At 45.7% G+C, this 23632-nt stretch overlaps 4 protein-coding genes across 11 annotated transcripts; 1 reads left to right on the forward strand and 3 right to left on the reverse strand.

Moving 5' to 3' along the window:
* Positions 1–79: 79 nt before the first annotated feature.
* Positions 80–8764, reverse strand: LOC108094637 (histone deacetylase 6). 6 transcript variants are annotated; one of them, XM_017195330.2, is made up of 9 exons: positions 7959–8764; positions 6646–6960; positions 6443–6573; positions 5860–6043; positions 4843–5114; positions 2606–4013; positions 1943–2536; positions 1617–1704; positions 80–838 (listed from the first exon to the last, which is right to left on the reverse strand). In XM_017195330.2, exons 1-9 carry the CDS (start codon positions 7959–7961, stop codon positions 450–452), a joined length of 3384 nt encoding a protein of 1127 aa, XP_017050819.1. In that variant the 5' UTR covers positions 7962–8764; the 3' UTR covers positions 80–449. The 6 variants fall into 6 exon arrangements, with proteins under 6 accessions (XP_017050819.1, XP_017050818.1, XP_017050817.1 ...); XM_017195329.2 differs by having other exon boundaries at positions 1617–1692; positions 1904–2536; XM_017195328.2 differs by having other exon boundaries at positions 1904–2536.
* A 993-nt stretch (positions 8765–9757) lies between these two features.
* LOC108094685 lies at positions 9758–11946 on the forward strand. Its single transcript, XM_017195407.2, has 2 exons — positions 9758–11262; positions 11337–11946. Exons 1-2 carry the CDS (start codon positions 9846–9848, stop codon positions 11804–11806), a joined length of 1887 nt encoding a protein of 628 aa, XP_017050896.1. The 5' UTR covers positions 9758–9845; the 3' UTR covers positions 11807–11946.
* LOC108094684 (dystrotelin) lies at positions 11935–14509 on the reverse strand. Its single transcript, XM_017195405.2, has 6 exons — positions 14186–14509; positions 13918–14134; positions 12996–13856; positions 12815–12932; positions 12602–12755; positions 11935–12541 (listed from the first exon to the last, which is right to left on the reverse strand). The coding sequence occupies exons 1-6, from the start codon at positions 14412–14414 to the stop codon at positions 12186–12188; spliced, it is 1935 nt and encodes a 644-aa protein (XP_017050894.1). The 5' UTR covers positions 14415–14509; the 3' UTR covers positions 11935–12185.
* Positions 14510–15971: 1462 nt separating this feature from the next.
* LOC108094638 (DNA topoisomerase 1) lies at positions 15972–23521 on the reverse strand. 3 transcript variants are annotated; one of them, XM_017195334.2, is made up of 8 exons: positions 23270–23521; positions 21758–21972; positions 20297–21263; positions 20156–20238; positions 17642–18771; positions 17321–17571; positions 17059–17252; positions 15972–16990 (listed from the first exon to the last, which is right to left on the reverse strand). In XM_017195334.2, exons 1-8 carry the CDS (start codon positions 23294–23296, stop codon positions 16888–16890), a joined length of 2970 nt encoding a protein of 989 aa, XP_017050823.1. In that variant the 5' UTR covers positions 23297–23521; the 3' UTR covers positions 15972–16887. The 3 variants fall into 3 exon arrangements, with proteins under 3 accessions (XP_017050823.1, XP_017050824.1, XP_017050825.1); XM_017195335.2 differs by lacking the exon at positions 23270–23521 and adding an exon at positions 22081–22686; XM_017195336.2 differs by lacking the exons at positions 20156–20238; positions 20297–21263; positions 21758–21972; positions 23270–23521 and adding an exon at positions 19096–19276.
* Between the last annotated feature and the right edge of the window lie 111 nt (positions 23522–23632).

Below are 23632 nucleotides of genomic sequence, written 5' to 3' on the forward strand. Positions count from 1 at the left end.
TTGAAAGGCAACCAAATACATCCCAATATTTGAATTGAAACACCTGATATTTAGCAAAAGTTTAACCAGACAGGCAGGCTCGAAAAACACTCGAAGTCTTTATTAGATCATTAGTTGATAACATTAACAATTTTTATTTGTATAAATTTGAGGGAGCCGGGACCAGCAGATGCCGATTGGCTGCCAGCTCCCGAATTAACAATAGTTTCATGTTTTCCATGTTCGTTTGTGTATTATTATTTGGGGGCCAAAGTGGGGATGCAGGATGCGGGTGGCGGGCTGTGGGTAGTGGTGGCTCAGTGAGCCAGGAAGTAGTGCAGCAGGTTAAGGTAAATGCGTTCCAGGAGCGGCCAGAGGTGCTCGGCCAGGAACTGGATGAGGTGTCTGAGCGGCGGGCACAGCGTGCAAATGTAATCCGTGAGGGCGTCCAGCACGCGAATGGCCAAGGGTCAGTTGTTTCGCTCCAGCCGAAAGCAGATGCCACTGCTCCCAGGGATGTCGTCCTCGTCCTCATCATCCCTGCCATTGGCTCCCATCGGATAGCAGCCATCCTCGCGCTTCGGACAACTGTGAGTCCAGGGCATCGGCTCCTGGAACTTGGCCAGGTGCAGCGGATTGAGATAGGCATACAGGCGGGGATGGTCCACGTAGGCGGAGCAACTGTAACACCACACGGACAGGTCGCCGATGCTCATCACCAGCGGATGCTGCCCCGCCAGGGAGTGCTGCTCCATGTGCCCGTTCATGTAGCGACCGCAGGCCACCGTCCGGCAGCTCAGACACACCCAGTTCTCGCCCGTCGATCCGCACTCGCTGCACGCCGCCTCGCTGTTTATTGCTGTCCGAGATAAATATACAGAATGTGGATTAGAAAAGTGAGTATCTCAAAGTAGGTGAACCACACAGAAAGCGTTTGCATCAGATGTAGTTTCTGAACTAAAACGAAGCATCAACTAAAAACCAATCAATTGGAACACAATCCTAAGCAAATATAAAGCAATTATTACACAAAAGTATATAAAATTATATTGAACAATCAAAGCAAAAGTGGCAGCTTTACTAGAGTTGAATATATAATATAGGAAACATGCGATAAGAAAAACGATCCATTCGCAAAGCAAAAAAGGAGAAACCACATAAAAATAAAAACCAAGCACAATAAACTGCATGCCAAATGCAAATAGCATTGCAAAATAGCATTGTAACATCAATAAACAATTTAGAAAACATAACCAATTTCCATATTCTGGCACCAAAAACAAGTAAAGCCAAGTAATAGTCTCTTAAAAGGGCAAAATAATAGCGCTTCTTGTTGTCATTTAGGCAAACTATCTTTAAAAGGTCTTCAAAGGCCTATTAGTCATTCGATTAACGCTTAAAATGTATTAAATTATGTTTAAAAAATCCAAAACAAATTATGCAAACAGAATACAACAAATGATTCAAGCCATTTATAAATAAAAGTTATGCAATGGTAATTGTTAAAAACATTTCCTTAATACATCAGCATTTAGTTTTGAGGAGCGCTATTATTTTGTCCCTGAAAAACCATTTAATTTGAAGGGCGCTAGTGTCTGGACCCTTCAAATTGGCCGGGGGGAACTGGCTGGGCTTACATTGCGGCGCCTCCTCCGGTCGCAGGAGACCCAGGTGCGGGCACGTCTTGAGCGGATACACGGCGAACATCTCATTCTGCTCGAGGGCCTGATCCGCCAATACGGATTCGGATCGGATCGTAATCGGAATGGGGATCAAACGAGATTGACCCCAAGGAGGCGGATGACATGAAACGGGGTGAAACAGAGAGAGAGAGAGGGAGAGAGAAGAACGCGCGCGGTAAACGAGAGATTAGTGGTGTTTGTGGACGGCGATTGGTGGGTTAGCGCAAGGCCAATGCTCGTACCTCCTGGTTCTCCGCCAAGTACTCGGTGAGCGTTTTTACCTTGACTTTGGGCTTGCTGCCGCCGGGCCGCTCCTCGCCGCAATCTGGCCGATCGCCGGCGGATCCGCCCGCCGCCTCCGGAGCGCCGTCACTTGAGATATTCAACTGTCGCAAGGAGGCGGTAAGAAAATCCTCGTTGTTGTTCTCGCCCACGACGGGATCGCGCGGCAGTCGCCGGCCCACGAACTCCAGGCATCGCCAGTGGTTGCGCTGCACCTGCAGGCACGACTGCAGCGACTCCACGCAGCTCTGGTAGGCCACCGTGGCCGGCTTCTGCAGCGCAGTGGCGCCCAGTTGGGGCGTCGGCACCGGATCGCCCAGCAGCGTCTTCGTGCACATGGTCATCGCATACGAAATGGAGTTCACGTTGTAGCCGCCCTCGAGGCAAACGATGATCCTGCCGCCGGCCAAGGCGGACAGCCAGTGGGTCAGCATGCCGTAGCCCTCGGGCGTCACCTTGCAGCCGCCCAGGGGATCTCCGATGGCCGCATCGAATCCGGCCGAGACGAGCACCAGTTGCGGATTGAACTCGTAGGCGATGGGCATGATCAGCTGCTGGAAGGCCAACGCGTACTCCAGATCGCCCATGCCCTTCTGCAAAGTGCATTTCACATTATAGTAAAAACGGAAAGGGAACGAGAACCTTTGCAAGGGTTAACCCACCTTGTTCCACGGAATATTCACATTGAATCCCCGGCCGGCTCCCTTGCCCACCACATCGAAGTTGCCGTCGGGTCCCTTGGGAAAGAAGGCGCCGTGCTCGTAGCGGTGCAGGCTGATGTACAGCACCTTCGGATTGGACTCGAAGATGTGCTGCGTGCCGTTGCCGTGATGGACGTCCCAGTCCACGATCAGCACCCGCTCCAGTCCAAAGTCCCGGATGGCGTACTGCGCGGCAATGGCCACGTTGTTGAAGATGCAGAAGCCGTGCGGCTGGTCCTGCTCGGCATGATGGCCCGGCGGCCGGACGTTGCACACGCCGCTGCGGGACTCGCCGCGCAGCACGCTGTCCACCGCCTGCAGCACGGATCCGGCGGCCAGGGTGGCGCAGTCGAAGGTGCGCGGGTGCAGGTACACCGAGTTGTAGCCCGCGGCCACCTGGTGCAGATCCTCCGGATCCCGGCCCAGCAGCCGCCGCACCGAGTTCACGTGGGAGCGCGTGTGCGCCAGACACACCTCGTCCGTGGTGGCCGCCCGGGCCGGGAGCTGCTTCATCCGCGCCAGCAGCGCGTACTCGTCGTGCATCTTGTGGATGTGCTGGATGCGCGACGGCTGCTCCGGATGCCCGGTGTCGTGCAGGTTGCTGTGGAGCAGCATCTGCGCATCGTAGGCGTAGCAGACGCGAATCGCCGGCATCGACAGCTTGGTCTCCGTGCGCAGCACTTGCAGACGCGCCGCATTGCTGACCAGCTTCTCGGGCGGCAGGGGGATGGCCGTGTCCCTCGTCGGATACCGATCCACTGGCGGCGGTCCGCCAATCCAGAGGCGCAGCACCTTGTGCAGATCCTGCGCCTTCTCCTCGCCCTGCAGCTCCGCCGAATCGTAGGTCTTCTGCAGCTGAAGGCAGCGCCAGTGCGGCCGATGGACGGCAATGCAGCTGAGCAGCGCCTGGGCGAGTTCGGCACGCGGCAGAGCCAGTGGCTCCACCAGCGGCGGACACGGGTCGCCGAGCAGGGAGCGCAGGGTCAGCGCGGCACCCTCGGCCAGGGACTCCAGGCAGTAGCCGCCCTCCAGGACGACGGCCACTCGGGAGTCGGCCAGACGCAGCAGCGGATTCAGCAGATGCGGGTAGCAGGCCGGGGTGACCTCCATCTCCCCCTCCGGACAGCCCAGCGCTGCATCGTAGCCCGCCGACACGATGATCAGCTCCGGCTGGAACTCCAGGGCCACCGGGAGCAGCAGCTGCTGGAAGATGGCCAGGTAGTCGCCGTTCGTCATCCCCGTCGCGTTCAGCGGCACGTTGAAGTTGTAGCCCGTTCCCGGGCCGGAGCCAATCGCATGGTAGTCCGACTCGTGCAGGTGCGGCCAGAAGCTGCCGTGCTCGAAGCGGTGGATGGAGAAGTAGACCACCCTGGAGGCAAAAGTTCGAGGAATCAATTACAAAGTGTTCGGGGAGATTCTTTCAAAAGGTAACAAAGTTCAAACAAAGCAAGAATCTTATTCGAAAACCTCTTTATCCTTTGATATAAAATGTATAAATACAATAAACTTTTTAGAATCTATTTAACATTTTACTGCTACTAACTCCAATCAATTATTATCTTTCCTCCGGTTATGTAAAATTTCACAACAAATTTAATCACCCCTATGAATTTTCTAATATTACCTCCTATCAAATGTAAATAACAAATGCAAATGTAACAAAATTTCTTTTAAATCTATTAACTGACTCAACAGATACCAACTCTAAATTAGTATTAACTTTCTCACGGATATGTAACAAATATTAATGTAACAAAGTTGTTATCAATTGTCGAGTCGATGGCCACAGTAGCTAGTTACTCCTTTCCCTAAATTAGTTAGTATATTGTAAATGCGTTTTATGTGTAATAGCTAATAAATAATAATAATAATAATATTTAACTTTGTTTTATAAACGGTTTTAAATGTGTTTTACAAACCAACAGTCAAGGCTTTTGATCCCAACTGAATATAGTTATTTAAAAAGGTAGCTTTATGATCTGAGTTGGGTTTTATATTAAACATATTGGCATATTAACACATTCTGATTTGATAATAATCAAATAAATCAACTAAGAAACTTTCCCAGTAATATATATTATGTAAAGAAATCAATAAAATGCTTACAAATATCTATACAATTTTGTCCCCAAACTAAACTAGTTACCTCCTCTATGGAAAGCAAACATTTAGTAATTGAAGGAACACTCTCAGCTCACCTCGGATCGTTGTAGAAGAACCGCTGGGTGCCCTGGCCATGGTGGACGTCGTAGTCGATGACCAGGATGCGCTGCAGCTTGTGGACATCCAGGGCGTGCTGGGCGGCCAGGGCCACGTTGTTGAAGAAGCAGTACCCGTTGAACTCGGCCTTCATGGCGTGGTGGCCCGGTGGCCGGATGATGGCCATGCCGTTCTGCGCCTTCCCGGCGACCAGATGGTCCACCAACTCGATGGTGGAGCCGGTGGCCAGCAGGGAGAGCTCGAAGGTGGACTGCGGAGGAGGGGGAATCCGGGAGGGGTTATCAGTGGTCTGCTTAATCTACTCAATCTAGTTTTACCAGCCACGAATCTTATCTAATTCTGAATAATATACGTTTGCAAGTATGCGAAATTGCTTCTATAATTTACAGTGCGTTTCGAGAAATGAGATTTCTAAAGATTAATTTGCAAGGGAGATAAAGTTGTTAAGGGGATCTTAACAAAACATTAATTAAATTTATAATATTTTCAAGAGAAAAACAATTAATTTACAATAAGCTTACAATAAGGTGAAATTAAAATCACTAACCAATTAATCAGAAGTTGTGAATCTTAAAAATGGGAGCACTTTTTTGAATAACAATTTATAATTTAATTTATTATTTATTATCTCGAAACAATAATGAATAAATAAATATTAATAAATTCGATTTGAATTTTAAAGCAGCTACCAGAGTTTATAATTTCAAAATGGGACAAGCTTCCCAACCATTAATTTTAAAATTTGAGTTGCCAATTTGAATATTATGCCGCACTGTACCTGCTGGACCCACGATTGTGCATTGGGCCGCATCTAATCTAATCTGCCTCAATTTGCATTTATCAGGGCGGTAAACACAAAACAGCGCACAATCTTCGCAAGCAATCAAGCGCAAATACAATGGAATCTGCCTGATGAGTGCATGTGTTTGGGTGCACTTTTCCAGGGACTTGGAGTCCCAGCAGGGATCTTGGTTGGCCAATGGCCACCCACTCACCGGATGAATGTAGACTGAATCGTAGCGGGAGCTCAGCTCCTCCATGCGCTCGTCGTCGCGAACTCCGGAGGTCTGCTTCAGCCGGTCGAAGTGCTCCTCGGAGTGCAGGCGCAGGATCTCCTCCTTGGTCGCCGATCTCGAGGGCAGTTCCAGGCAGCGCTCCGCCAGATTCAGCTCGCGGCAGCTGGAGAAGATCGAAGCACACAATTACTAAGTATGATTGATTTCACTCTTAAATTATATTAACGATTTGGCTTCTCAACTTTTTTGGGTATTGATAACAGGTTTTTCGAAAGGTTATTGGCCGAAATTGCACAAACTTGAATTCATTTTAAATGTTCACAAATTACTATAATTACGACTATAAAATCGACACTAAACTGAAGATAAAGTGACGTAAATAATAAGTACTTGCTTAATAGCAGACAATAAAGGCGGCTGTTTACATTTGTTTGTCGAACATAAAAAAATAAAGAGTGTGACTAGCCAACGTTTGATTTGTGTCCATAACAACTACAATTTGAGAATGAGGATACCAGCCAAGTGGAGCACTTATTTCCACTGTCAAGGGAGTTCGACTCACCGCTCCAGGACGCGCGTGAAGCGTTCGGGGCACTCGTAGTGTTCCTTGTCCCACAGACAGCAGTGTTGGCTCATGGATTCGTCGTAGATGAGGGCCGTGGGCTTGCGCACCAGACCCTTGCAATTGACAGCCTTTTCGAGTGGATAATATAGAAGATTAGTAAGGATAATAAGGAATGGCATTAATGGGATGGATCCACTTACATTCTGGAATATATCCGTGACGGATTCCTGCATGGCGTTCGTTTGATTTTTGAGCATGTTCCGCGCTCGACGTTTCGCCTCTAAGAGCGCTGCGCTCGGTTTGTTCGCTTTTCGCTGATCGCTGGCATTAAGACCGCCGCCGCCGCTGCTGCTGCTGCTGATACCGCCGCTGCCGCTGCCGCCGCCGGCAGAGCCGCTGCCGCCGATCACTCCCGCTCCGGTTGCCGCCGTGCCCGTCGCCTTGCATTTATTGGCCATTGCCCGCGTCTGCATCTTCGCCTGCTGCGCACTCCGTCGCGTGACGATGGGCGGGCTCTGCGGCAAAAAAGAGAACAAAATCAAGATCAGAATGCAAATCGGGCTCCAGCTCAGTGGGGATAGGCAACCCTCAGTATCTTGAGTCCAATTCAAAGGCACGGCTGGATGGTCAGATGAGCAGCCTGTCTTCGATGTTCCCGCGGCAGAATCCAGATGATGGCAACTCAAGTGAGACAGGTGCACAGTTGGACGGTGGTCAGTGTTTGGAAACAATTTAATCAACCATATATACTATATAAAAGCCGAGGACTATGTACAAATATACCAAAAAGAAACCTTTTAAATGCAAACACAAATACAAAATAAACCATAAAGTCAAGGCACTTCTCAATCGAAGATTACGACAACTGACATACTTTTTGAGTTCCTGATTACAGACCAACTTGTCTGCCTAATCACACAGTACAGCTTTAACCAGCTAAGACTGACTGGGAGCTACAAACATTTTATTTAAAAAAAAAGTTAGGAAAATACATAACATTAAATTAAATAAATCTTTATCACACTATTTATCACTCTTCGAGCTTTTTGTCTTTGGTTTCCAAATAGGGAAGTGGTTATGCAAAAAATAATAATGGAATTCAAATGTTTTAAGTTGCAAAAGTACATATGTGTACTTATTTCTTAGGTCATTTATGAGATCATTTAATGGAGGTAGTACTGTATTTTCCTAATAAAACAACCGCAAGAATAACATAAATTGTTGTCGTTTTATTTTGATCAAATAGTGGTTTCGTTCAGACTTCAGTTAGACATTATTTAAGGACCTTGAAAACGGGTTTTGTTTTGCGGGTTTTCGCTTTAGGTGATTCACTGTGCTTCCAGTGGGAAGCCGCCAACTGTTGGCCACGACGTTTCGACGGGAACTGCGGCCGCCAGCCGCGGAACTCCAAGCCTGGTTAACGAAACCGGGTGTGTGTGGGTGTTGTTTGTTGCCACTGCCACTTTAGGCCAAAACAACTCGCAAAAAGGCGGCATAATCCGCCAGTACTCACCATGTTGTGGGAAAACGTGAATTGGCGACTTTGGATATGGAGAGGTCCGAAATGGAATACGAGTCCGAATCCAAAGCCAAATATCCGGAGCTGGAAGTGGAAGCGGACGAGGAGGAGCAGCCGAGAACGGAAACAGGGAACACGGGACGGACTGATTCACAGCTGCGAGGGCGTCCCCTTGTTTTTGCTGCCTTTGCTTCTCTTCTTGTTTGCTGGTTTTTTTTGTATATAATTTGTATTCCGAATTCTTTGGCTCCTTTCCCGCTCCTGGACTACCGTTATTTATCGATTCCAAGTAACACACTTTTCTCTTATAATTAGCCGTTTTATTTTGTGTGTGCTATAAATTATGCCTAGTTTATTTCTATCTCGCTTTCACAATCCCTACCCTATCTATGTGTTTGTGTGTGTTTGCGCTTCAGTTGCTCCGCTTTTGTTGTTGCTTCTGGTTTCTCGCTTCTGATTATTTGTTTGTCGCCTTGCAGTACAAATCTAAAACACTGAGCAACAAAACCAAGCTTTAGTTGGTGTTCTTTCTTTTAGTTTTGAAACGTTGCAATTGCATTCGTGATTTTGAGCAGACGAAGATGCAGCAACAGAAACAGATACAGAGGCACGGCACAAACATACACAATCAGAACGTGAACCAAAAATCCCGCACACACTTAGCACACACACTTTATCACGTTGGGTGGGGGGCTGGTGGAGCACTGTGGGGGGCGGAGGAGCACCGAGAGAGAGAGAAAGAGCGAGCTGGGAATCGATGACGCGCGGGAGGAGCGGAATGCAATGTTTGTGTGCCTTCTTCTTCTTGCCGCTTACAAGCGATCAGCTGTCCCTCCGATAGTCACAACTTGTTGAATAATCGGTGGCACACGATAGTTGCATCGATAGTTGATTATTGTTTAAAAAGCTCGTTTTTATGAATGAAAGCATATGTAGATCTTTAATACTTTAATAATATTATTATTCAATAAGCATTTAGTGATCGCTTCACTAATGTTTTGTAGACAACTGATAGATGTAGAAGATATGCAATTAAAATCAAAGAGGGTGTTCTTGAAATATAAATAAAGTGCACCATCTAGTGGAAGCATATGCTTTTCTTGACTATCTTCTTCGCCCAATGTGGAATTTTAAGTTATCATAATATCATAAAAGTCATAGAATTAATATTTTTTAATGCATTGCACACCAGACCAAGGAGCAGACATTGAAAAATTTTCTTTCCACAAGGTTCCCATTTGACAGATATTGATTCTAAAAGTAACAAAACAAATACAACGAGCACATCAAATTAAAAACTATATGTAAACAGAGACATTTTTTTGCAGCAAAAACTATGTCGGAATAGGAATTTTAAATGTGTATGTATATCACAAAAAATCAAAGCAATTCAATTTTTATAATAGAGTATTGCACACCAGACCAAGGAGCAGTAATTTAGAAATTTTATTTCCAAAATGTTCCCATTTATCTGATATCGTTCCTAAAAGTAACAAAACAACAAATACATCTAATTTAAAAGTAAATGTTACTACATACATTTTTTCAGCAAAAACTATTAAATTTCAATAACCAAATTCTCGTAACATGTTTTATAATAATGGCAGCAGAATCATTTCCTTTCCTTATTTCTGTAAAATACACAAATTTGAGTATCTTACAACTTTCTTCGGAAATCTCTTACATTAAATATCCATCAAAAATCATTATATTTAATATTAATAAAGTGAATATCCTTAATCAACTAAGAATGATTCACCTGATCTGTCGATAGCCCCAGCTTCCTATGTATCGGACAGATGCCATCTCTTTGTGGGCGCCAAGTTGATTTTCGATTTTCCTTCCTTCGAATTAACCTTGTTTACCTTGTGGATTTCACCCATGCTGCCGTTTGTCCAGGATAATGTGCCGGAGATGCTGCTGCAGCCATCGCGGGTCGCCTTCTGCGCCAATTATCACCAGGGACATCCACGGGATCGACACAAGACCACCACCTTACTGCTGGCAAGAAACCTCAAGTTCTACGAGTACCGGCGAAAAGATCTGTTGCATTACATCGATTTGCGGGGTTCGCGACTCCAGAAGTTTGCCAGCGAACTGGAAGCCTACGACGGACCCGTTAGCCCATTCCTGACCATAAAGGAGCCCACTGACGGAAAGCTGGATTGCAGCATGCTCCAACTGCCGAATGAACTGCCCATAAGTTTCGGAAAGTTTGTGTGGCTGCATGGCGAGATCTACATTCTGATTCATTGCTGGAAACTTCTTTTGGTCCTGAGCAGACCCAAGGAACACGGTGCCAACTTTGAACTGGTGGCGGAGCACGAGGATGTGGTCTCATATCAGATGGTCGATGGCCCGATTCCCTATCAAGCCGTCGTGGAACTGGAGTTCAGCGATGGCAAGCAACTGCAGTGCGATTTTCAGGAGGGCAGCACGTTGACGGAGCCCAGCACTTCCGAGGAGGACTTAATATCTGACGAGAACTTCGAGGAACTGGTGCAGCAGGTGAACAGCGCTCATGCAGAGCTTTCTACGCAGCGAATACAGACCCAGAAAGCCTTTCTCCAAAGCCAGGAACTGGACCTCTACGGACCGCCTGGTCAGCGCTCTCTGCTGCTTGAGGAGAAGCAACCGTTGCGACGATTCGGCGATGTATGGACACGGATCTGCAACGAATATTTCGTCTGTGGAGCCCTGCTGATGAACATAAACGGCACCCATAGGCTCAGCATCGTTGAGAACCTGTGCCCGCTGGTTAATTTAAAGCCGCATAGCAACTTTCACCTTGAGTTCCGCCTGTACGAGTTGCCCCTGCAGTCGGATGGCCAACCTCCCGAGGACTACGAACAGATGGTGCAGTTTTGGGCCTGCCAGGATCAGCACAGCAGGCGGTTGAAATGGCGACCAGTGGCCAAGGCAAATTCACTGCCACCCGAGTGCTCCGCAGTACTGGTGATTCGTCTGCGCCTTGTCGATCTCCTCCAGGCGGATGAACTTCAGCTGCTGGTGATGTACGATATTAAGGGCCCAACCGAGAAGGACACCTCAATCAGGCAGTTGCACCTAGTTAACTTCGATATTAAAAAAGCTCTGGATCAGACAGACTCGCTGGCTCCCACTTTCTCACCAGCCACTTTGCACCAGGACTTTCTAGCCGTGATTATGACGTCGGAAGCTCGTCGCTCGTTGAAACTAGAGTTTCAATCGGTTGGTGATTGCACGGAGTTCGAGGAGCAGCTGGTCTCCAAACTGCAGTTTCAGTTGATACAAGACCAGGAGGAAAAAAAGAATCAAGGTAAATATATATATAAATAGATAAATAAATAATTAACATCTGTATAAATATACAAAACATGTTATATTTTCTAGATACCGATATGCTAGACGACTTTTGCGCCGGCGCTACCTTTCAGTCCTCCACCGCGACTGATGAACCTGTGCAGCGCATCTTCTATAACCGCCAGCAGCTTTCGCAGTGGTGTGGCATCCTGCTCCTCCGCGATGATCCTGGCCAGCATTGGCATGTGTACGCTCAAACGGAGGCGCGAATCGAACTGTTTTTGCATCGCCTTACGCGCGATCTCCTTCAGCTGAACTGCAACCTCAAGGTTCTGGAAGTCAATGAGTTCAATGACTCGCCTCTCGACTTGGCCAGGGAATTGGAGGCGAGTCTGTACGAAGAGGCAAAAGCCTGGGAGGAGCTGGCGAAGCCGGGTGCCAGCCTAGAGGAGCGCCGGAAGCGACTGCGTCACCTCAACAAAGTGCAAATGAACAGTGACGTGCTGGCATCTAAGATACCAAGCGAAGAACCTGAGGAAGAAGACTCCTTTTCTGAATAAAATATGTTTGAGAATTTGTTTCTTTATAAGAAGTATTATAAAAATAATGTTTTATTTTTAAAAAGGTCACTGTGTTTTAAGCACCTAGGACCCTACAGAATTCGATTTTAAATAAATAAAAGGATGAGTTTATAATGAAACTTTTATTATATTGCATTCTGCTCAGAATTTGACATAAAAACTTAAAAGCATTTATGCGAAGTTTAAAACATTTTATCAATACCATCGGAAAGTCAATAGAATATAATTCTTAATGATATGTAATTGTATTAATATTGGCGTGATTTATGATATCATTTTGTCAAAACATTTACAACATAAAGCAAAGTGGACTTGGTCTGGCTGGAATTGATAAGGAAGAGATGTGGCATCCCGATCCTCACGTGCTGATGCGCCTCTGCTGCTCTTCGGTCTTGATGATGCTGTCAAGGACATTCTCCAGATTTTGCGTGGCCGCCGACAGTTCGGCATTGTCGCTGTACGAGTCTTCGACGATCTCCTTTACCTTATGCAGCAGCAGCTTGAAGTTAACCATTTCGGTGTCACGTCCATCACCGCCACTTGTAGGCTGCTTCTCCAGAAGGGCGCCCAATGGCATTGGCAAAGAAACTGGCAGGGATCCAGGTCCTGGCTGCACACTCGACCGTCGCTGATCGAACCACAAACTAATGTCGTTGAGGGAGTAATCCGATTTGTTGGCCTCCAAGTAGCTGCGATTCAAGTCTGCGCCATTAACTAGAACATATTTATAATTAAACCAATGCTATTTGCTGCCTTTTTCTTAAAGATTCCTACTGGAGTGCGTGAGGTTGGCTCCCACCGGTGCATACATATCGAAGATCTGCCTTTGAGGAGTGCTGGAGCTAAGGAAGGTGGAGCTGACTAAAGGAGCGGTTATAGTAGCAACTGGAGGTGCTGGCGCTGGTGGTGAGGCTCCCACAGAAGAGTGCTAAAAGTTGCAAACTTATTATGTACGGAGTGGCAATTTAAATGAAAAAATAAACCCACCGACAGCTGCCGCATATCCTCAATAATCTGTAGTAGAAAACTTTGATGGGCGCTGAGGAACTGTGAAATTTCCGTACTGGATGCTGTGGCCACCGTTTGCAGCTGGGTTTCTAGTTTCCTAAAAGAAAATCAAAACGAATTGAGAATTTCTTGAAAACGAGGTATGGGCCATGAAACTCACGCATTCTGCAGCAACAAGCGATCGATAATGGACTGCAGACGACTTGAAGCCTTGCTGGCCAGTCCTGTTAATGAGCACAACTCCTGCTGTTGCTGGAGGATCACTGTGCGGTCCTTCTCCTTTTCCTGGCACTGACTTCGCACACTGCGCGTCTCCGCGGGAATGGGCGTGGCAGCGGATTGGCCTAAGGCCGGACCACTTTCCTGGGCATTGCAAAAACCACGACGCTCTTCCTCCTGCGCCTTGCGGGGAACCACCAGCCAGCCGCACAGTTTGGCTAGATGGCGAGTCCAACGCAGAGGCGGCTGATCCTCCATGAACACCTCGCACATTCGATGCCCTGGCTCGTGGCGACCGCCCGCGAAGCCTACCGCAAAGCACGGCAGACACAACGATATATCCCGGCACATCTGACAGCGAAATCTTATGCCCACAATGTGCTCTCGGTGACAGCTAGCACAGGAATTGCTATGTATCAAATGCTCTGTGTCCTCGATGCGTTTCACCAGTGCCAAAAGATTGCCATAGATCAGGAACCGCGTCTGGACACCCGCTCCCGTCCACAGTTTGTGGAACTGTGGCTCGGCAAGGCCACCAACGCCATGAGGACAACGGGCAAAGCTCTGCTCCATTGCCAGGGGTATGTTGTGGGCGCCGTAGGCTTTCTCCTCGCCCAGATAGCTAAGCAGCTTGCTCAGCGTGGCCAGGAGTTGCTCAAAGGTGTATCTTGAAATGATCTGCGACTTGGGATCGGCCAGTAGTCCAAAGAAATCGCCCACCAGATGATCGCTGCTATACAGTTTGCAGAGCATTATGAAGGTGATCTTAATTTCCAACAAGGAAATTGAGTGTCTGCGGTGTCTAAGGATACAAAGGATCATGAAATGTATAGATTTAAGCAGCAATCTAGCACAAAACCCACGGATCGTAGACATTCCAAAAGAAATTGGCCAGTAGGGCGGTGGCCTTGTCCAATTGATAGTCCACAGCCTGATTAAAATGTCCCAGCTTTTCGCAGGCAAAGTACACATCGTGCAGCAGGGAGGTCAACTGAAATGGGGGAACCATCAGCTCCAGCCCGCCACTCAAATTATGGCGATCCAAAATGGCCAAAACCAATTTGTAAGGGATTTTCCCAGCTGAAATTTGGATGTTAATCCTGGCAGGATTACGGTATTAACTCTACGCACTGTGAAATATCTTTTGCAGGGCCACAAATTTACTGGCACATCGGTAGACCGTGTACTTGTAGTCTCCATAATCCCTCTGCAGTTCCTCCATTATGGTGGAAAGGTCTTTGTCCACTTGTTGCTTCTGTCCTTGACTCCTTTGCGATCCCTTCTCTCGTGCAATCGTCGCCACTGCCTCGGCGCTACTTCGCATTTTTGTGAGCTGCAGGGGTACCGTCATTCCCAGCATTTCAGAATGTATTATCTTTTCTTTATTTTCAACGATTTCTGATCTTTTTATGAGTTCCTTTTGTTACCGCGTCGTTCTCGCGATCTCTTCCTCTTCCGTTAGCGCAAAAGTCAAATTTTGGATAAACAGGTGGCAACGCCGCTCGGTTATCGATTTTATTTGCTTAACCGTTAACGTTTCGAGTTTGTTTAAAAATGAATATGTCTTATGCAAATTCTAAATAAAAGGCTTTTTGAAGGCACCTATTTTACTTGTGTTGTTAATACAATTAAGGCGGCAAAATTTTGTAAAAAACACAATAGCAGTTTTGGTGGCTGCTATAATTACATTTAAATATAAATGTGTTCAGGGAAATAAAATATACAAGAGTTGGGAAGACAAAGCATGTTTGTTTAATTTTAGTATAGTTATTAACTTTTCTTAATCAATTTAGTTCAACCTATAAGTTTTTAAATTTGTAAAGAAACTGAAAACATTTTGCTTATAGTTTTATATAAAGTGTACACTGTATTGCGACCTGATAAATTATATATTTCTTGATCAGGATTACGAGACTAGTCGATACTTACTTCGATGTTCGAAGTAATCCAATATTTCCTTCAGTACACCAAAAAAAACACCCATTATTCAATTTTAAAATTAAATATATGTTGTATGTATATTTGCATCATTCCATTACAATTACTTTAACTTACGCTTAATTTTTTTATTTATTTTGTTTTCGTTTTAAAATAGTGGTTTTCTTATCATTTCGTCTCTTGTTTTTTACTTGCTTATATCAATATTGTAATATGCCAAGTTTATATGTGAGTGGGGGAGGCGGGGCAAAAAGGGGTGTGTAATTAGCTTATCTTTTTGTTGCCTTTTAAAAGCATTGTCCCGCTTTTGTATGCGAATCCACGGCATACGTACATAAATGTTTTGTGTTCATCATTAATCACTAATTATCATATGTGTTTGGGCTGCTATTTATATATAAAGATCGTTCGTTCTTTACTTGCAATGCGCATTTGCAATTTATGCTAGGGGCGTGAGGCGAAATTTTCATTCAATTTGCGTAATTAAAAATACAGCTACATACAATCATCGTAAGTCATAGATGATGGGGATAAGGTGTTCGCTCTTAACTATTTTTTTCTATTAGTTCCATTTAAAACCACTCTGTGTTCAGCGGTTTTCGAAGTAAACCGATATCAATACCAGGCTGCAACGCAAATTGAGTACCTAATTACAAAATATATGTTTTTTGATTGCGGGCCGCTGGACCAAAAGTGGCACCAAATGGACGCTCGATTTTTACAGGTTGGTATCAATTTTGTTTTAGCTCACTTAATTGCACATACTAATAAATCCTATATATGTATAAAGTTCCATTCTTTTAGATTAGAGTTTTCGCTGCGACTGTTTATTGGCTGTGGTTTTGGTTCATTGATTGATTTGCAATTGGTTTTTTTCTTTTGTTTTTGTTTTGTGGCTTGGATCTCAGAACAGAATTTGAAACCTGTCTATATTATTATATCATTATCATACGGTCCTAAAGTATAAAACGTTTGCAAATAAATTTAGCAGTTGTGTATATTTTTAATTTAAACTAAAATCATAAGGTACAAAACAAAACCACCTCGACATGTTCTGTTCTTCGCTTCGGGGCTGGTGGTAAATTGCGCTGGATCAGAGTTGAATTGAATAAATTATGCTATGCTAAAAGTTGGGCTACAAGGTTTCTCTGTTCAATTAGCACTTAAATACGTTATTGTAGTAATCGTACAATTAATAATATTAATAGTGAAAGACATTTTTCGCTAAACAAAAATCAACTATAGGTAAACATAAAAAAAATTGTAATTATACAAACCAAGAGTTTGTCTGCTTGCATTCTGTTTTGTTTAAGTTTTTCTTTTGTTTAATAATTAATATATATATATAATTAAAAATATATGTAAGAGAAGTCCTATCTGACAAAAAAAAAGTTGTATGGTAACATATAAAAGTATGTTCTTATTTTGTTTTTAGTTGGCGGCGGCATTTTGCACAGGTTTCCTTCCTTCTCTTGGTGTTTATGGATAATTTGTATATAATATATATATTGGGTTTAATATATATAATTATATATAGAAGTTTGAGGGCGTGTATGTTCGGTTAGCGCATTTCGCAAGTTAGACTTCAGCGTAGTGCGCACGTGAAACAATTATACGATTAAAAGCAGACAAAACAGACGCAGGAAATCAGGTCCCCGCGCTTCGGATCATCCGTCTCGCTCTCTTCCGAGGATAATCCCGAAACGCCTTTGCCGAGAGCTGGACATATGCATTATTCATTGCATAAACTCTCGGGCAAAGGATGGGGTTGACCTGAATCTCAACCGTCCTTGTGGTGGGTTTGGCTTTCTTAAATTAACCTGCGCCGTCTATGCTTTTCTTTATGTGTGAGTCGGGGGCGTGATTATGTAGGCGTGCCCTTGAGACGAACACATTTAAAAACGATAATTCTCATCGGCCATATGCACAGCCCACAGAAATTTGGTTCTTTGCGTTTTGTTAAATATCTTCTCGATCGGCACTCCGTTCTTTTTACACCTGCAAGTGCATTTAAAAACCAGTATTAGCTTTGGTATTCAGTTAAGTATTTGTAAGGGATAACTTACCAAGCCACCGATATGCGTGGATCGAGATAGTTTAGCTTAGATGTGCCCAGGGCAATGGTCTTATTCTCGTCTCTATCAGTCTCTTGTAATTCTAGTTTCTTCAGCTGGTCCTTCAGGCGCTCCAACTGTTTGCCCTTCTTGTCGGCATTGACCTTCTCCTTAACAGAGCCACGTTTGGCAGCCTTTTTCAAGTCCTGAAGCAATCAATGACAAGTATTAATTATATGCCTCGGTAAGAGCAAGTTATTTGACATATACTCACATGATATTCGGCCTCGCAATCGTCGATGGCATCGCGCTTGGCCTTGATCTTCTCCTTCAGGTTCTCCATCGATTTCTCGTGGCCCTTGGGAACGGAACGCTGATGGTTACAGAGGATGGCCACGGCACGATTGGCGCGATTGTAGGCCAACAGCTTTTCCGGCACCGTCGCATTCGGATCGGTGTTCAGTTCCAGCTGGTCTTGCAGTGTTTTCGAAGCGTTGTACGTACGGAACACCTTGGCCGTGAGTCCTATTTAAGCCACAACGATTAAGGAATTAGAAATGGGAAACACCACACACAGATAGGAATATGTACGCACCATCCATTAGCTCCTTGAGATGCTCGTTGAGCACCTGCGTGTTGAGTCGATCGAAGAGGTCGTCGCCCTCCTTCTTGTGCTCCATAAACAGCTCGAGGTTCTTGAAGACGCGCTTCTCCACCTCGACCTCGTTGTAGTAGCGAATGGAATCCTTACCGGGGAAGTCGAACACCACCACGTTCTCCTTGCCATTCAACTCCTTGTGCAGTTGGATGTGCTCGACACGCAGTGAGCAACAGCCCACGGTATCGGCCTGATCCTCATCCTTTTCGTTGCCCGCTCTCAGCGCCAGTTTGTCGATGAAGTAGAGGGCCACCGCTCGCTGGCGCACCCGCATCTCCTTCGATTTCCACTCGTCGCGGTAGGTGGCCCGAATCTTCTCGATCACCTTGTCCAGGCGACGAGCTGTCTCGTACTTGATGTGATCCTTCTCGCCCTTGAGTTTCGAGGAGGGATTCAGCATGATGTACTTGACCTGTCCCTGTACGTTCTCGATCCAGGAGGCCAGCCAGGTGACCGTGTTGTCGTGCCGCACCTCCTTCCAGCGCGAACCGGGCGGTGGTGCCGGCACCTTCGACTCCTTGCCACAGTTGATGGACACATCGCTGGCCTGGATGCGCCGCTTGATCATGCCCATTTTGGGATGCTCGCCGCGACCGCGAAACAGACCCGGCGGCTCCAGGCGGAAGTTGCCGATCTTCTCCTTGTGCCCGTCGATCATACAGAATCCGTACTCCTTCATCAGCGCCTCGTTCTCGTTCTTCTTGATCAACTTCTCCTCCTTGCTGGCCGCTTTGCGCTTCTCGGATTCCGCCTGGAAGAAGTTGAACATCTCCTGGAAGTTGCACTTGTTGAAATCCTTGATAATCTCCTTCTCCTTCGAGGTCATCGACTTGCGGAAGTCCTTGAAGAAATTGTTATTGAACACGTCCTTGGTACAGTAGTCATGATTCAGCATCTTTGCATAGAAGGTGGCCGCCTCCTCCGTTTCCTCGGACAGTTCGAGGGGCTTGCCATCGTAGTAGAACCGCACGTTGCGGGGCACCCGTTCGTAGGGAGGCGCGAATACAGGACCCTTGTGCTCCAGCGTTGACCATTTGACGCCATCCTCGCGCTTTTCCTCTTCCCACCTGGAATCAAAGAAGATTTGTATTAGTTACTATGGGAGTTCACTTCAATAAACCGTCTTTATATTTAATTTTTTTTATCTTTTTCATTTGGCCATACTTTAACATCGTTTAATAATATTTGAAGGTATACATTTTGACTTATATCTCAATAGATGATATATCCAAAGATAAATCCCTAAGTGTCACTGTCCAATTTTTTAACATTTCAGTGGTTGCTTAAACCTTTTTTTCTGGACTATTTTAACTATTAATATTGTATTTTCTCCCTTTTCCGAAGAATTGGGTCCACCTTTTTTCAAGCGGAGCACCCTAATTAAGTCGCACCATCGAATTTGCTCTTCCTCGCTCTTCCGACGCACTCTTCTCTTTTTGCCCGCAACCGTGGCTAAAGTAACGATCTGATCCCCGAAAATCAGACAAACTCGCCGGTTTCCGAATAGACGTACTGCCGCCAAAGAGCGCAAAACGACCGATGTCATTTGTTTTCTATATTTTAGTTTATCACATTACGCAAAGCAGCGGCGTTGGAATCTAACCTCAAAGTTGAACTGCCACTGTGTAAGTGTGTGAGTAATTTTTCGGGCAGCTCAGCTGTTTTTGGAGCATGGGGAAGTAAAGCGAAGGGGTGGAGGAGGGGCGGCGCATGCGTTTCGTGGCGAACGGCGTTTGCACAGTGGCTGCCAACAGTTGCTGCCCACATGCGCGGCACCTAAAATAAGTACACGCGGCACACAGCTTTCGACAACCACTGTGCGTGTGACTTTCAAAATGTAGGTCAGTGACATTCAAACTTCACGCACGAACACACGTGTCACACCTACACGTTGTTGTTGTGGTTTTTGTAACCGGTACTTGTAAAAAAAAAAACATGCCAACCAAAAATTCGTTTAAAATACATAAACCGTATGCTTTCCCCCTAATAAAATTGTATATTTAGCTGTGGGAGGCAGCGAGTTACCTGTTTCGATGATTAGTCAAAAGCATTTTACCTCGAGTAACCTTTACAAAAACGTTCAAGTAAATATAAAAGCGCAAAATCAAAATGTTTAACCGATTTGAGATTTAGTCAAGAGTGATTCGCTTTTATAAACCCATGTTGAGGTTTGCTTGCCTAAAAACTATTAGGTGATGTTGGTTAATAATTAATAAATAATTTTAAAAATTCTAATTCTTTTTAAAACATATTTTTGTTTACTTAGTTATCACAATACTTTGATAACCCATCCAAAACCTTTTTCTTTTGCCACTGTTCAGATTTCTTATAATAAGTATGTATTTAAAAAACAACCAAACCATTCGGGATTTTATATGAGCTAGGCTGACAAGGTTAACAACTGCTTAATTCAAAAAATTTCTGAATAGAATAAAGTGATAAGCCACTCACCATCTCCAAACCTCCTCCTCCTCTTCCTTGACCTTCGCACGTTTGGTGGGGGATACAGCGACCTCGGTCTTGATCTCCGACTCCTGATCGAAAGAATTTATTAAAATACCATGGGTTGAATCCGGAATACCCGGGGCTTACCTTCTTGATCTTCTTCTTCTTGGGCTTGGCGATGCCGTACTCGTCGTCGGGCTCCTCCTTGACCCGCTTCTTCTTGGTCTTCTCCTTGGGCTCCTTCTTGACCTTCTTGCGCGCCAGCAGCGGAATGTCGTCGTCATCGTCATCCATGCCGCCGTCAGCCTGATCGGGTGCCTCCTGCTTCCGCTTGCGCATGGCCAGCGGCACGTCCTCCTCGTCGTCGTCCAACTCCTCGCGATCGTCATCCTGGTAGGTTTCGTTCATCTGGCTATCCTCCTCGGCGTAGCTCTGGCTGTGCTTCACCTCGAACGGAGGCTCATCGGCGCGAAACTGCGACATGGAGTAATCACAGGAGCTGGCCTGCGACAGATTGTTAAAGCTCTCGTCCTCCTTCTTGATGTCCACAATCGATTCCTCGTAGCCGTTCTTGTAGTTCATTCCGCCATCGTTGCCATTGCCATTGCAATTGAGGGCAGACGTGGCTTCATATCCGCCTAGCTGTTGCATCTGGAAGGGATCGACTTGTCCCGAGTGCAACATGGGCTGGGAAACGGGCTCCGGCTTGACAAACACTCCATCGTACGATGGCGGGTCCTTTGACGAGGAGGACGAGCTGCCGTGCCGCGAACTGGAATGTTTGCTCTTCGACGAGGATGATGATGACGATGAGCTCTTGTGACTGCTGCTACGCTCCTTATCACGGGAGCTAGACGACGAGGAGGACTTGTGCCGGCTGGAAGAGCTGCTGCTGCGGTCCTTGTCCTTATCCCGACGCTCCTTGTCCTTCGAGGAGCTCTTGTGGTGGCCGGACGATGACGAAGACGAGGACTTGTGCTTGCTGCTGCTCCCATCCTTGTCCCTGTGACTGGACGAGGAGCTGCTGCGATGTGAGTTGCTGCTGCCGTCGCGTTCCTTATCCTTGTCCCGGTGCTTCGACGACGAGCTGCTGCTCTTGTGCCGGTCCTTGTCGCTAAAAGGGATATATTATGGTTATTAATCGTTCTGTTTATGGATTTCAACGGTTCTGAAAAGTTGCAGTCTGATCTAGCGGAATCGTGGCTTATAAGCTAAAGCTCTCAACGGAACAATTGGGTCAAATGGTCATTACAGCCGTGTTTGTGTAGGTAATTGAATAAAACTGGGCTGATTGCAGTGACTTAGAGTGCTGTTGTATGTCTGTATTACATTCAAATAGAGAGGCTTTGCGGTTTCTTTAGTCAAGTACATAATATTTGGTAGTATGCCTATTTTGATTAACTCGATTATTCTTAATAGATTGTGTATTATATAGATTTGTTATTCCTTTCTATGCGTAATGAATCAAACATATAAAGCCATTAATACTTTAAACTTGGAATTTGACCTATTTAGATTGTTCCAGATGGTTTTACAGGGGGCTCACCCAAGGCAAACTGCCATGTGGGGCTTGTAATACCATAAAATCTCTGGCTTTTTCCGACGTACCGGCTGCTGCTCTTGTGATCCTTCGACGAGCTGGAGGATCCGGAGCTCTTGTGCTCCCTGTCCTTATCACGGTGCTTGTCCTTGCTGGAGGATTTATGCTTGCTGCTCCCGCTGCCACTTCCGCTGCTGCTGCCGTGGTGGTGGTGGTGTCCATTGGTGGTCACCCCGTTGGATTGAACCACCTCGCAGCTGCCACCATTTTGTATGTGGATGTTCTGCGGGCGAGAGAAACAGAGAGAGAGAAAAAGAGCGAGGGAGATGAGTATAAAGTTATGGTTGAATCAACTAAAGAAAAAAAGTAAGAGTGGATCCGGGCCAGAAACCTGTGCATCCATCATGGTCTCCCGACGAATTCTCCGCTCTGCCCTGTAGATTTGCCCGTTCTTCTTGATTTCTGACTGCGATTCACGATTATCTCGTGTCTATCCGCTCACCACGTGGTGAAAAATCAACCCTAACAAATGCCGCGTAGGAAAATCCACTCGATGCGGCCAGCAATGGGTTAAAGCCAACGGAGAAAGAAGAAGAGCCGTAGAGCGATGGCGACAGGAAATTGGAAATTGTTTCCAAATCGAACCGTTGGAATAGGTTAAGAATACCGCTGCCAAACAATGGAGCACACACGAGTACATATGCAAAAACACGTATTGGAGAATACAGAAAATCGCATTTTTTTACGCTCTTTGCAGCATAATTTTTTTTTTCAACGTGGGCACTGCATCAAGGCTACACGCACACACTTGCACACACACGGGGTTGTTGTTGTTGATGCATTTTATTTTGGAGCTAGTCCTTTCGAGATTTTCTTCTTTTCGGGGTGGCACATTAATCTTATCAGACGAAAAAACTACACATATAAATGTAATTGCAAAATGGGACACTTGCAATTACATACAAAAACGCCGAGGGCAACAAAAACAACAAACACATGTGATTTTTTTGTATGTGAAAACGCCAGTGTGGCCGCATTTGGAGGCCACAAGGGGAAAACAATGAAACCGGAGTTTAAGAGGGCAATAAACAAAACAACAGGTAGGGAAAACAGAAGTAACTTCAAAAAATTTCAATTAAATTAGTTAATTTAAGTAAAACAAAGAAAATCAAGGAGAACACAAGTTGTGGGGACGGTGAAAATACTAGTTTTGGTATTTCAGCTGCGGCCACACTGTGCCAAATACATTTCGTCTGCTTCGGCTTTTCCCCTTTCCCTTCACCACCTCCTTCGCCTTTTACCACTTGCATTGTCGCCATTTTCGTCAATTACCAAAAGGCCTGTTCTTTATATTTTTTGTTGCTTTTTGCCTGCATTTTACGCACACTGCTGGCAGCGACGTCGACTGCGACGCCGACCGCGAGTGTACACTTTCAACTATTTCATGTACCCCACATTTCGCACCCAATTTCCATACTTCTGTTTGCGGCAGGCTCCCTATTCAACACGTTTGCACTTTCCTCCTTTGGCCTTCGTTAAATTACATAAAAAGGAAAGAGTTTTTTTTTTCGGACACTTACATTCTCGGCAGCCACATCCCCACTCATTTTGCGGCGCTCGGCGATTTCGTTTTAACTATTTTTTTTATCGCTCTTAAGTCCTTTGCCTCGGCACTGTTTTGCAAACTTGCGATTTTTTCACACTTGGCCAGTCGTATTATTTTTTTTTTGTTGTGGGATTCTTAAAAGTCCGGCGGCGGGGAAAAAGAAAAGCCAACTGGTTTTCCCGTTTAGTGCCCCTTTCGCTGCGGTTTTCCCTTCGGAGTGGCCAGTTTGCGCCAGGGGTCTATAACCAAATCGGCAATTTGGCTAAAATACTGAAATCGGTTTGTGCCTAAATTTGCCATTTACTTTTATCAAAGCGAGTACACGCTTTTAGCCTAG

This window comes from Drosophila ficusphila, unplaced genomic scaffold (assembly GCF_018152265.1).
Source record: "Drosophila ficusphila isolate 14025-0441.05 unplaced genomic scaffold, ASM1815226v1 contig_198, whole genome shotgun sequence".
Lineage (NCBI taxonomy): Eukaryota > Metazoa > Arthropoda > Insecta > Diptera > Drosophilidae > Drosophila > Drosophila ficusphila.